Source organism: Elaeis guineensis, chromosome 6 (assembly GCF_000442705.2).
Source record: "Elaeis guineensis isolate ETL-2024a chromosome 6, EG11, whole genome shotgun sequence".
Taxonomy (NCBI): Eukaryota; Viridiplantae; Streptophyta; class Magnoliopsida; order Arecales; family Arecaceae; genus Elaeis; species Elaeis guineensis.
The window spans coordinates 120,973,967-120,988,390 of NC_025998.2; the positions used below are offsets into that span (position 1 = coordinate 120,973,967).

General features: G+C 36.0%; 1 protein-coding gene across 1 annotated transcript in view; it reads left to right on the forward strand.

The window, feature by feature from the left end:
* The window catches only part of LOC105060109 (succinate dehydrogenase [ubiquinone] flavoprotein subunit, mitochondrial), a 24,485-nt gene continuing 10,061 nt past the window's right edge, over positions 1-14,424 (forward strand). Inside the window, exons 1-5 of the mRNA XM_010943721.4 lie at positions 1-270; positions 1,182-1,340; positions 3,044-3,131; positions 3,407-3,553; positions 3,643-3,783. Coding sequence (XP_010942023.1) covers positions 157-270; positions 1,182-1,340; positions 3,044-3,131; positions 3,407-3,553; positions 3,643-3,783 — 649 coding nt within the window. The 5' untranslated portion in view covers positions 1-156. The remainder of the gene's footprint in view (positions 271-1,181; positions 1,341-3,043; positions 3,132-3,406; positions 3,554-3,642; positions 3,784-14,424) is intronic.

Here is a 14,424-nt window from a genome sequence, read left to right on the forward strand (position 1 = left end):
CCACGCGCCCTCTCGCGTCCCTCCGTAGTCCGTCCCCGTGACCTGAGCCCTGCCCCGCTGTTCTCCGCGATCCATCACGTCTCTAGAGTAGGAGAAGGCGAGAGAAGAGAAGCTCATCTATATTGATAGAGGAAGGCCGATCTAAGATAGAGAGAGATGTGGCGGAGCTGCGTGTCTCGAGCCCTTCGCCTCTCCTCCAGGAAGGCGTCGATCGGAGGCCAACCGATCCGTCGCTCCCGTTCTACGCCCAGATTTCTCTCTACCGACTCGGTATCTTTTGATCTTCATTTTTTTTAAAAAAAATTTCGATTTTTTGGTTTGGCTAATTGATACGATCGCGGGTTTCTTGCTTGAGTTCCCACATGTCTAAGCGAGTCCAATTTGTTCTTTTCTTGAGTTTTGGGATGTTTATGATCCTTAGTTCATGTTTCTTGAAGTGTTTTTCTATGAGGATATTTTCTCTTGAAGCGGTTCTGTTTAATTTTAGTGAAATTTTTTCAGCTATTTGAGCTCTGTTAAGTTAGATCGTTCGTCTGATTTCACGATTTATGTTTCCTTAAAAGCGAGGTTTTTCTTCTCTCTCTTTTCCGGTTTCTGGTTCATCTGGTTTGTGATCTCAGATAGAAGTTCTATTTTTGGATGAGATTTTTTGGAATAATTGAGGCTTCGGCACGCTATGGTCCCAAAAAAAGATTAAGGGAATACCATTCTACTTTATTTCTATTTATTTATGTTTTGATGCCTTTGGTTGGTGATGCAGTGGAAAAAGCTAGAAATTTCAATTCTAGTTCATTGCATTTTGGAGATCCTGAATTTGATGATAGTAGAAATTTATTTATTTATTTTTGGGTTCTGCTCTTTGTCTCTAATCATGTTTCATGTTTAGACACAAATAAGCATTTGATTATTGATGGTAGAGGATCTTATTGCTAGAAGTCTCATATTACTACACTGTTGTATGTCATAAAAGAACGAAGCATTTTAGTTTGGAGAGGACAGTCCCCTTTATCCAAAATGCGTATCTGCTTTGTTTCAGTCATTTATTGTTTCTTACAATATTTTTGGATGAATTTTATCTGGACTATTTTGATAAATGTTGTTTAACTTGCCTTTGATAATAGTTTCATTTATCTTCTCCATAAAAATAAATTGAACTTTTGCTGTTTGGGTTTGTGATAAAGTTCGGACAGTACACTGTTGTGGACCACACCTACGATGCAGTTGTAGTAGGAGCTGGTGGTGCTGGGCTTAGAGCTGCAATTGGACTCTCTGAGCATGGCTTTAACACAGCTTGCATTACCAAGCTCTTTCCTACTCGCTCTCATACGGTTGCAGCACAGGTATTGAATATTATTTTTTTTTTTTGGAGCGGATTTTAATATTTATCTTTGGTTAACAAAGTTTTTTTTTTTTAGTAGCTGTGACGAGTGCAATATATTGGTTCAGTTGGCTTATATATTGTCAGAGCTAGGGTTATTCTCATATACATTCACCTACTGTTGCAACAGATTGGTTTAATCATGTAGTTTATTGGTTATGCGAGCAAGTTGCTATTTGGACAACTAATGAAACTTACAAATGTCAAATGATAGAGTTTTTATTTGGAACTGCTGTGAGAGTCAAGACTCTTGGATCACAGTGGCTTATAATGCTTTGAAATTGGCAAATCTGATGAAGTAATACTATAATCTAGAGCTGTCATTACCATGTTCTCTTCTTGGCTTTTGGTTCATGTAACAATGACCATCAATTTTTTGAAAATTGTTGTTCCTGTTGACAAATATGGCATGCCAACATCATGCATTTGACATTCGTAGGTGCAGCAATAAAGAAATCACCATCAACAAGAGATTAGTGAGAGATCTGTTTTTCCATTTGGTTCAGTATATGAGAAGTCTTTTATCTTTCTGTACTTATGGGTTCCTGACCTTTGACAAGTAAAGGATTATATCAAACCTCTTGATTAGATGAGCACAAGACAGATACAGGAAGATAATGAGAGATAACCTAATTACAATTTTATTAGATATTTCTTCACTTCATAACCTAGGAATATCCAGTTCACCTTGACCTCTTAAAGAAAATTAGGGGAGAACATACAGGAAAAGGTAAAATGCCATTTCAAGTGATCAACTGATAGTTTTACTTATTTCTCCCTGAGAAATGCTGCCTTAAGTTTCCGAACAACTTTATTTCCTTTTGTCTCGAATGAGGGTGATCCAGCAATAGTAGGACTAGGACCCTTGTTAAGTTACAATATCCAATTAAGGTGATATATGTGCCTTTTACCCAAGTTTAATTTTTTTTTTGGAATTTAGCTTTTTGCTGGAGCTTGCTCTGTGTCAGCATGCACGTCCATGTTGACTGTTATGGTTAAGGAGATAAAGAAATCACTTAATTATACATACAAGAAAAAACACGATGGGGCCAACATTCCCCCTTGCATGTGGGTGATTCTAGTTTCATTTTCATTCTTAATATTTCTTTTTCTGGATATTAGATATCGCCAATTTTGATTGATGAGACATTTACACTTTCATATGACTTTCTAGTCATGTGACTATGTGAATATGCTATACCAAAGCAATTAGTGCATTGTGCTTTCCTTGATAACCTAGAGCCTTGTATCCTTGCAGTGAATCTGTAAGTCACAGATCTGCTGATACTTGCATTCTCTAATGGTCTGACTGATCCTGTCTTAAAGATCCATAAATCCACATTATATGCATAAACTAGAATACAAACTAAAATACAAACTGAAATATCATGTTCCAGATAAAAATCCAGAGTGATCTTTAGTCTGAACCAGCAGAAGCTAAGATCTGCTTGCACTGGTCTTCTTTAAGACTGGCCATATTATACTTTGAAAAGAAACTCCAAATGAAAAGAGGTGTGCTCTAATAGTTAACTATCATTTTTTGTGACTTGTTGATTCTCTGTGGATGTTTTATGAGATCAGTTATTCCTCAAACATTAGTGCACATTCCCAATTGTTAAGCTGTATGCATATATGCTGCTAATCAGGCTTGTATAAATCATGCAGGGTGGTATAAATGCAGCCCTTGGAAATATGACTGAAGATGACTGGAGGTGGCATATGTATGATACAGTCAAAGGAAGTGATTGGTTAGGTAACTTGCTTAGAGCATATCACCTTCCTTACTTGAATGTTTTATCACATATCAGAGAAGTTCTTCCTGGTGATGTGATGACAGTTGGAACATCAAACGCCCTCAAAGAAGTTCTTTCATAATATGGATAGAAAAAACTCTGATGACCTATCTTTGGGATTTCTGTTTTAGTTCTAGCAGATAGACTAGACTCATGAGAATGTCATCTTTCCATGGCATCATGTTTCACTACACTTCTGTGTTAACTGACCAGCAACTGCATGTTGTGTCTGCAGGTGATCAGGATGCTATTCAATATATGTGCAGAGAAGCACCAAAGGCAGTTATTGAGCTTGAAAATTATGGATTGCCATTCTCTCGAACTGAAGATGGGAAAATTTATCAGCGTGCTTTTGGAGGTCAAAGTCTGAACTTTGGAAAAGGTAGAGCTTCATATATTGCTATCACAGTTTTCATTCACCATTATTTAAATATGTGTGTATACGTATAATGACTAGTTTGGCATCTATAGGTGGCCAGGCCTATCGGTGTGCATGTGCTGCTGATCGAACTGGTCATGCGTTGCTTCATACACTTTATGGTCAATCAATGAAGCATAACACTCAGTTCTTTGTGGAATACTTTGCATTGGATCTTCTCATGGATAGCAATGGTAAGTTACTGTACAAGCAATACATCAGCATCATTCTTTCTCAGTTGTTGCCTGTCAACTTGTCTTGATTTCAGATCTCAATTTGGTGACAATTTGGCCTATTAAAGCAGCTTATATGATTTATTTCTTGAAGATTGATCAATCTTAGCATAAACCAGGCTAGATATTCATGTAGTATGATAATGACCTCTAACCTAAATAAATTGGATATGGGGAACAAAACCAAGTTCTAAGATCTGATGACTATATATGGTGCAGAAAAAGGAAGTTTGTGGTTTATTTATGTTTAAGATACAAGTTTGTTAAAGTAGGATGGAAAGGTATGTGTTAGGTTTGAGATTCCCACTTGAAGCTTGTTGCCCAGTAGAACAACCCAAGAGGGGGGTGGGGGGGGGGGTGAATTGGGTTTTTTAAAATTTAAGCAAATAATGTGCTGTTTTGAAAACTAGTGAAGTATTGATGAGTGTAGAAATAGGATATGCAGAAATATAAATGCAAGGAGAGTAAGAAAAACACAATCACAAACACAACCGATGTATAGTGGTTCGGTGCCCCTTGCACCTACGTCTACTCTCCAAGATCTACTTGAAAATTTCACTATAATCTTTTCAAGATTACAGCTAGATAGTTTTCTAGGCTCACTATCCAAAATCTAGTTGGTTTTACACCGGATCATCAATTACAACCAACAAACAAGCCAATTCTTGGCTTACACTCCAATTCTTAGGCTTGGATGGGCCTATCCCCTAGCTTCAAAATCTTATTGAAGCTAGTTACAACAAGAACAAAAGTAGAAGGACAAATGAAAACAAAAAGCTCCTTTAATGAGCAATAAAGTTGATGAAGCTCTTGGCTCTTCTTTCGTGGAAGCTTTTGGAGGAATGAGCTTGTCTTCTTGCTGAAAAGAATGCCTTAATTTCATGTTTCAATGAGTTGGAAATTGAATGTACTCTTTTTCAATGCTTTTTGGATTTTTTCTCTTATTTTTGTGCTTCTCACTTTGATTCTTTTGTCTTGTTACTTCAAAATATTGTTTTTGACCTTAACTTACTGTTTGAAATCTCAAAAAGTCGTTTCTAGCCGTTGGAATCCGAAAAATAGTCGTTGGAAGCATTTCTGGACTGTTCTGAATTTTCTGCAGAACTAGCCGTTGGAGCTTGAGTCAACTCAGATTGAGCTTGAGTTGACTCAACTTGAGCCTTAAGTCGACTCAACTGTACCTTGAGTCGACTCAATGATCTGTGAGTCTTTTGTCTCAAAAATCAGCTCTCTGTTGGCACCTTGTGGCTTTGATTCGAGCAACTTGAGTCGACTCGACTCCTTAGCTCACCTTTGAGTCGACTCACATTAGACTTGAGTCGACTCGAGAATGTGCCAAAATACTTTTGTGTGCCGTTTTGGTTTGAGTCGATTCGGGACCATCTTGAGTCGACTTGAGGTGTCCTCCATTGAATTTTTTGTGATATTTTCAATTTGAATTCCTCTTCAATTCCAACATTCAAATATCTTCCTCCAGCTTTGTTTGAGATGTGTAATGTCCTTCAAAATCTTCAGATTCCTCTTTTTTATTCTCAAATGCATTATTGAACTTTTCTTTTGATACTTTACAATTTTTTCTGAAATATGATCATAAGAAGCTTATTAGTTCAAATATATACTCAAACATATTGTTATTCATCAAAATCAATTTTTGGGGTCAACAATCTTCTTCTTTTTGATGATGATAAAACTTTTGAGTATATGAGCAATTGGCAAAACATATGCATAATTTTTAAGAAATATGCTTAAGTCAATAAAGATATAGGCTTATGCTTAAATCAATAACGATATAAGCTTTTTCATATGTTTTGGCTTTGCTCCTCCTTAGTGTATGCCCATATTTATTTCAAACTAAATGCACATTCATTGATTGTGCTATATGTACAAAAATCTTCATTTATATAATTAAATATGAGACATCGTCACACACATTAAGGCCCATTGCTATACTTATATGTTAGGGCTGAAATTTACATTCATAAGACACATAGATGCATTCATAGGGTACATGATAAAGCAAACAATGTCAAACAATGCTAACAATGTTCATATGCTCGTACATTATGTGTTCATACATTCTTTTCATACATGCTAACATTGCTCATACATTCTTTTCTATTACATTCATAAGACACATATAATATAAATATCCAGGCAATCATACATGCTAACAATGCTCGTTATACACTTTTCATACATCTTTTTGCTTATATGCTCATATGTTTTTTTCTACTCCCCTTTTTTGTCATCAATCAAGAGGGCAATGTATAAGCAAGGTAGAACATCCCATAACACAGCAAGAATAAGGAAGAGTAAAAGTATAGCATTGTATTCATCAAAATGAATGTGCTAGATCATAGCACATCAAAATATAATGTGAGGTAAGTCAGTCAATAATTCCAAGATACACACTAAGTAGGTACACATTAAAATAAGTACATACTAATACCAAGATAAGTCACGTATAAGTCCACAAGACAGATAAATACAACCATATGTCCAAAAGAAAGCCTAATACATCATATGACTAAATAAATATCTCCCAAGCCACTAATCCTCATCAGAAGGAATCTCTAGGGTCTCAGATGAGGAAGCGCGAGATGATGAAAGTCCAGCTCTTTGGCTCCTGTCTTGCCTGATGGACCAACCCCTGCAGATGTGGAAAATCTGACTCCAGCTCTGGTGTATACTGTGAAAGGTGGTCTGCGCTGACTAGCAGATAGTTGGGTGGACTGTGCAGTAAATTGGAGCTGGACAGGAGGTCGTGGTTGAGTAGACACTGGTGGCTGTGGTTGAATTGATGGCGGAGCAGACGGTTGAGATCGAGCAGGTGGAGGTCGAGGCGTGGATTGAGGCTGGGGCTGAGTAGGAACAGAACGAGCCATGAAAGCTCTGACGGCTGTATCTGCTGCTGCTGCCGGTACTGCACTCAGAGCAAGTCTCTTAAGCTTCCCAATCAGACTACCCATGGCTCCAAGTATAAACATAATGCCTTGCTGTTGGGACTGTCCAAGTCTGCTGATAGGCCCAAGCACCTCAGTGCCAGTTTGTTCGAGTTCTCTAATGACAGTAAACATCTCAGTGCTTCTGGACTCAAGACTCCCCCTCAGTCGTGCAATCTCTCCTGCCACATCGGAAACATCAGCTGGTGCCTCTACCCTCAACTCTCGCTGCTCCAAGGTAGTGAGCCTATCTGCCATACATCTTATCTCAGTCTGAATGCTCTCTACCTTCTCAGATAATCCTGCCATGTGGGTACTGAGTCTAGTCGAGATAAGATCAGCCAGCCTCTCCAGTGTGGTAGAGTCAGTAACTGCTGGCTGAGGTGTGGAGGCTGTAGGGGATCTAGCTCGTGGTGTGGCTGGTGAAGGAAGGTCAGGTGCAGCTTTGAATGATGAAGGATGATCAGATGAGGCTTTAGGGCTATAGGTGTAGATGGCTCTCTTGTCTCCTCTATCTTGGGCTCTTTTCTCTCCTGACCTGGCTCATTTCTCACCCATCTCCCAGCCTCAACATGAAAGTACATACGAGTCAGGATTTTATCATCATAAACATCAAAATGAGACAAATTCTTAAATCCCTCATTTTTTAATGAAATTCTTACTATCTCAAATACTCTGGTCAATGCCATCCCATAGGGTAGACAAACCTTGTTCCTGCTGCCTCTCTAATCTGATGCATCATAAGTCCAGGAAGGTTCAGAAGTATCCCCTGAATAATGTGATACATGACATACAACTCCTCCGACATAAAGTCATGCCTCCCTAATTTCGGAATAAAGATCCCTTCAATAATATGATGCAGCACCTGCATCTCTACAGAAAGTGTGGGGGCTTTTATATCTCCAACAACATCCTCTCTACCAACAATAATCCTCAATGCTTCCTTCTTATTAGATGCTCTCTTGGGGACAGCTCCTAGGGGCAAACCAAAGATTCTAGCTAGGCTTTCTTTAGAAACATCGAATTGAACATCCTTCACGGTAGTAGTTACCTCAGCTGCTCCTCTCCTCAGATTTGCATAAAATTCCCTGATCAACTTAGAGTACATAGGGATATTTAAGCTGCAAAAATTCTTCCACCCCATTCTGTCAAGCCACGGACCAATTGAGAAATGGTATTTCTCAAAGAATGTAAAATCTACTCTCCTCCCCATTGCAATGGCCCTTGTTGCCATTCTTTTGGATGGAGAGGCAACGGCCCTAGTTCTTGTTCTCTCGGATGGAGAGGGATGTGGAGAGGAAGACTCCGTACCTTGTTCCTCAAACTGATTTGGCTCAAAAACTTTTGGTTGAACAGTGGGTTAGGGCGATTCAGTCACTTGAGACGAGGAATCCAGTCGAGCCTTCTTCCTTTGCTCCCACCATTCAATGCTTTGACTCGAGTGAGATCTCCATCCCATGTGTCTTGTCTGCACCATTTCTCTCAAATCTACCAAGGATCAAGGATTGATTGGGAGATAGAGGATTGGGATCGTGAGGACTGTAGAAAGGGGTTTTGGAGAAAGGATGTTGGGTTTTTGAATGGTTTTAGTGTGACACGAAGAGTCACGGGCCCGTTTAAAAACTTGTGACCCCGACAATTGAGTCGATTCAAGCGTGAGTCGACTCAAGTTCATTTTTGAGTCGACTCATGAACTTGAGTCGACTCAAGCATGAGTTTGAAACTTTTTACAGTTTTAGAGAAAATTCAGCACATAAAAAGCATTAGGGGATTTCTAATGATATCAATCAATGGTTGTGCACACAAAATAGACTATTTTAGATTTGATTCAACGTGTTTTAGGATTTAGAGAATAAAATTTATTCCGTTTGATAGCAAATCCCTAAATCTCTTCTAGTGATGCTAAATTTTTCTTCATTAAGGGGTTTGGTGAATATATCAACAAGTTGTTTATCAGTACAAACAATTTCAAACATCACATCATTATTTTGTACATGATCTCTTATGAAATGATGTCTTATTTCAATGTATTTAGACCTTGAGTGTTGAATTAGATTTTAAATTAATTGCACTAGTGTTATCGCATCTTATTGGGATCTTATTAAGTTTGATGTCAAAATCTTCAAATTGTTGTTTGATCTATAAGATTTGAGTACAACAACTTCCTGCAGCAATAAACTCGGCCTTGACCATAGATAGTGCTATCGAATTTTATTTTTTTGCTAAACCATGAGATCAAATTAACTCCTAAAAATTGGTAAGTGCCACTTGTGCTTTTTCTATCTAATTTGCATCCAGTAAAATCAGCATCCGAATATCCAATTAATTCAAATGGTGATAATCTATCATACCATAAATCTACATTAAGTGTGTCAGACAAGTATCTAAAATTTTTTTTAACTACTGATAAATGAGATTCTCTAGGATTTGATTGATATCAGCACACATGCATACACTTAACATAATATCTGGTCTACCTACGGTAAGATAAAGTAATCATCCTATTATACCTCTATACAGTTTAGTATCTACTTTTTTATCATTTTTATCTTTGTCAATCTTACATGAGTGGCTCATGGGTGTGCCAATGGATCTTAAAGTCTCTATTTCAAACTTTCTAAGCATTTTTTTTATGTACTTTGTTTGGTTGATGAAGATCTCCTCTTTGCTTGATTTGGAGTTTGAGAGAGAAGTTTAGCTTTCCCATCATGCTCATCTCGAACTCATCCTGCATAAGCTTGGTAAACTCTTGACAAAGAGATTAATTAGTAGCACCAAAGATAATATCATCTACGTAGATTTGTATCAGTAATAAGTGTCTTTTCTTTTTAAGAATAATATTTTATCAACATTACGTCTAGTAAATTCATTATCTAACAAAAATTTACTCAACCTTTCATACCATGCACGTGGTGCTTGTTTTAATCCATACAAAGCCTTATGTAATTTGAAGACAAAATTTGAAAATGCATGATTTTCAAAATCAGATGGTTGTTCAACATATACTTCTTCTGCTATGTATCCATTTAAGAATGTACTTTTAACATCCATTTGATATAATTTAAAATTCATGAAGCATGCAAATGCAAGTAGTAGTTTAATTGCCTCTAATCTAGCTACAGAAGCAAAAGTTTCATCAAAATTAATACTTTCTTCTTGGTTATATCCTTTAGCGACTAGCCTAGCTTTATTTCTAATAATGGTACCATGCTCATTTAGTTTATTTCTATACATCCATTTTGTTCCAATTATAGGATAGTTATTAGGTCTATCAACTAGTGTCCATACTTTATTTCTTTCAAATTGGTTTAATTCTTTTTGCATAGCATTTATCCAATAAGGATCATTTTCAGCCTCTTCTATGGTTTTATGTTTAATTTGTGATACAAAAGTTAAGTAATTATTAATATTTCTAAGATAAGATCGAGTTCTTACTTCTTGTAATGGATCACCAATAATTAGATCTTTAGGATGTCTATGTGCATACCTTCACTCTTTTGGTAGCTCTTCTTTTTGGTTTGGAGTGAGTTCTTCCTCCTTTTCTTCTTCATCGTCGAATTTTTTTCATTGTTTTGTGGGGAATCATCCTTCAACGTGAGGCTATCCATCTTCTTGTTGAGAATTTCTGCATCCTCATCTAAAATATCTTCTTTTCTAGAAGTTTTGTAATTAGATTCATCAAATACTACATGGATAGATTCTTCAACAACGAGAGTTCTCTTGTTGAAGACTCTATATACCTTACTTGATGTGGAGTATCCTAAGAAGATATCCTTATCGGACTTGGCATCAAATTTTTCTAATTTTTTTTTCATTGTTTAGTATGAAGCATCTACAACCAAAAACATGAAAATAGTTTATGTTTGGTTTCTTTTCTTTCTAAAGTTCATATGGTGTTTTCTTTAGAATAGATCTAATTAATATATGATTTAAAATATAGCATGTGGTATTGATGGCTTCCATCCAAAAATATCTAGGTAAATCACTTTCACATAATATTGTGCGTGCCATTTCTTGTAACGTGCGATTTTTTTTTTTACCATTTTATTTTATTGAGGTATCCTAGGTGCAAAAAAATAATGATCAATTCTTTTTTTCATTACAAAAAATTTCAAAGTATTGATTTTCAAATTCGGTGTCATGATCACTACGAATGCCTACAAGGGATGTGTTCTTTTCATTTGAAACTTTTTGATAAAAGTTTGTAAAAGCTTTAAATGCTTCATCTTTTTGTGCTAAAAATATTATCCAAGTGAATCTTAAAAAGTTATCTATAATTATAAATCCATATTTTTTGCCTTCTAAACTTGTGGTCCTAGTAGGTCCAAATAAATCCATGTGAAGCAATTCTAGAGGTCTAAATGTTGAAATTATGTCTTTTGGTTTAAAATAATTCTTAATTTGTTTTTCTCATTGACAAGCATCACAAATCCGATCTTTTTCAAAATTTAATTTTGATAGGCCTTTAACAAGATTATTTTAATGAGTTTTGAAAGTAAATTCATGCCAGCATGACCTAATCTGCGATGCGACAACCAACTAGTCTCACTAACCTTGGCTTTTATTGTTACAAGATATTAATCATTTTTCATGTATAGATTATCCAGACCACCATATAAACATTGTCATGTTTATGTCCAATGAACATGAAGCTATTATCATTGGGACTAGATACTATGCATGCTAAAGACTTAAAAGTTACTTCAAATCTTTTATCACAAAATTGGCTAATACTAAGTAAGTTATGTTTCAATCCATCAACTAATAATATATTTTAAATAGAAGTAGGAAGGGTGATACGAATGTTACCAATACCCATGATACATCCCTTTCCATTGTCTCCAAATGTAACTACTCTTTTAGGTTCAAAAGTGACAAATTGAGATTTATCACCCATCATGTGTCTTAAACAACCACTATCAAGATACCAAAGTCTTTTCTTCTTTCGGATTGCAAGACATTCTTACACAAGAAAATCAAATAAAGAATTTAGGTATCCAGATCATCTTGGGTCTTTTAGGGTTAGTGCTCATGGTTCTTTTTGGAATCCAAACCATTTTAATCATTTTTTCATTTAATTTTCTGAAATCACATGCATAGGATTTATAGGATTTATGACCAATTTTATCACAACAATAACATGAAACACTTGAAATAAGAGTTGATGAAGCTTTAACAAACAGATTTTTTAGAAATTTTTGCTTCTTTTATGGTTTAAATCTTACTCCAGCCTTATTAAATACAACTCTTTGTTCATTTAATAACATATGTAATTTTTTGAAGCTATAAGTAAATTTCTCTACAAATGGTTTAATTTTCTTTAGCTCGTCATTTAATTTTTGATTTTCACAAGCTAATGAATTAAATTTTTCAGAAATCTTTTCCTTTTCATGACTTAAATTAGGATTTTGCTTCTTTAGTTCCTTGTTTGTCAATCTTATTTTATTAAATTCAGTTAAAAGATCTGTAAATACCTCTTATAACTCATCAAAAGTAAAATCTAAGAAAGTTTTAGCATTTATCTTCTTTTGATGAGCCATCAAGCAAATGTTGGCAACTTCTTGTGTTTTTTCATTAGAGCTAGAGTCCTCACTATCGCTCCATTGTGCCATCATTGCCTTCTTCTTGACCTTCTTACTTGATTTCTTGAGAAGAGGGCAGTCCATTTTGAAATGACCGGACTTCTTGCATTCAAAGCATATGGAAAGTTTCTTGTCTTTCTCCTTCTCTCTATCTTTACTTGATTCTCCTTTAAATGGCTTTCTCTTAAAATTTGGCTTCTTCCTTTTCATGAATCTTTTGAACTTCCTTGCCATTAATGCCAAGTCATCTTCTCTCTTCTTCATCGGATTCTTCACTATCGTCATCTTTGGAGGTTGTAGTTTTGAGAGCTATGGTCTTCTTCTTTTTGGTTTCTTCCTTCACATTTTGCCTCATGATTAACTCATGAGTCATTTAAGACTCAAGGAGTTCTTCCAATAGTAGCGTGCTGAGGTCCTTGACTTCTTGAATTGCGGTGACTTTAGCTTCTCAAGCCTTTGGAAATGACCTAAGAATTTTACGAACAAGCTTGTTGTTAGAATAAAATTTTCTTAAGCTTTTCGAACCATTAATAATATCAGTGAATCTAGTTAACATATCGGTAATAGATTCATTTGATTCCATTTTAAATAATTCATATCTATGAACAAGCATATTAATCTTTGACTCTTTGATTTGGTTGGTACCCTCATGGGTAATCTCCAACCTATCCCAAATCTTCTTAGCAAAAATGTAAGTAAAAATTTTATTGAATTTGTTAGCATCTAATGCATAATATAGAACATTCATAGCTTTTGTATTCAATTCAATTAATTTCATATCATGCTCATCTCAATCCTTTTTGACCTTGGAAACATCATTACCATTTACTTTTATTGTGGGTGTGTATGGACCTTTGACTATAACTTTCAAAGTTGATAGTCAAATTCTTGAATGTAAATGCGCATGCGTGCTTTCCAATACGTGTAGTTTGTTCCATTGAGCAAAGGTGGACGGCTCGACGATTGTCCTTCGGCAAGAGACGCACTCATTTGGGTTGCCATTTGATCTTAACTCTTGATTGTTAAATCAAATGCAAGTGAGTACCAGATTTTGATACCACTTGTTGCCTTGCAGAATAATCCAAAAGGAGGGGGTGAATTGGGTTTTTCAAAATTTAAGCAAATAATGTGCTGTTTTGAAAAGTAGTGAAGTATTGATGAGTGCAGAAATATAAATGCAAGAAGAGTAAGAAAGAATAATACAATCACAAACACAATCGATGTATGGTGGTTCAGTGCCTCTTGCACCTACGTCCACTCCTCAAGATCTACTTGAGAATTTCACTATAATCTTTTCATGATTACAGTCGGATAGTTTTCTAGACTCACTATCCAAAACATAGTTGGTTTACACCGGATCACCAACCACAACCAATAAACAAGCCAATCCTTGGCTTACACTCCAATTCTTAGGCATATGGGCCTATCCCCTAGCTTCAAAATCCTATTGAAGCTAGTTACAACAAGAGCAAAAGTAAAAGGACAAATGAAAACAAAAAGCTCTTTTAATGAGCAATAAAGTCGATGAAGCTCTTGGCTCTTCTTTTATGGAAGCTTTTGAAGGAATGAGCTTGTTTTCTTGCTGAAGAGAATGTCTTGATTTGATATTTCAATGAGTTGGGAATTGAATGCATTTTTTTTCAATGCTTTTTGGATTTTTTCTCTTATTTTTGTACTTCTCACTTTGATTTTCTTATCTTGTCACTTTAAAATGTTGTTTTTGATCTTAACTCACTATTTGGAACCTCAAAAAGTTGTTTCTAGCCGTTGGGATCTGAAAAATAGCCGTTGGAAGCATTTCTGGATCGTTCTGAATTTTCTGTAGAACTAGCTGTTGGAGCTTGAGTCGATTCAGCTGTGCCTTGAGTCGACTCAACTTGAGCCTTGAGTCGACTTAGCTGTGCCTTGAGTCGATTCAACGATCTGTGAGTCTTTTGTCTCAAAAATCAGCTCTCTGTTGGCACTCTGTGGCTTCGACTCAAGCAACTTGAGTCGACTTGACTCCTCAGCTCGCCTTTGAGTTGACTCACGCTAGACTTGAGTTGACTCGAGAACATGCCTAATGCTTTTGCGTGCCG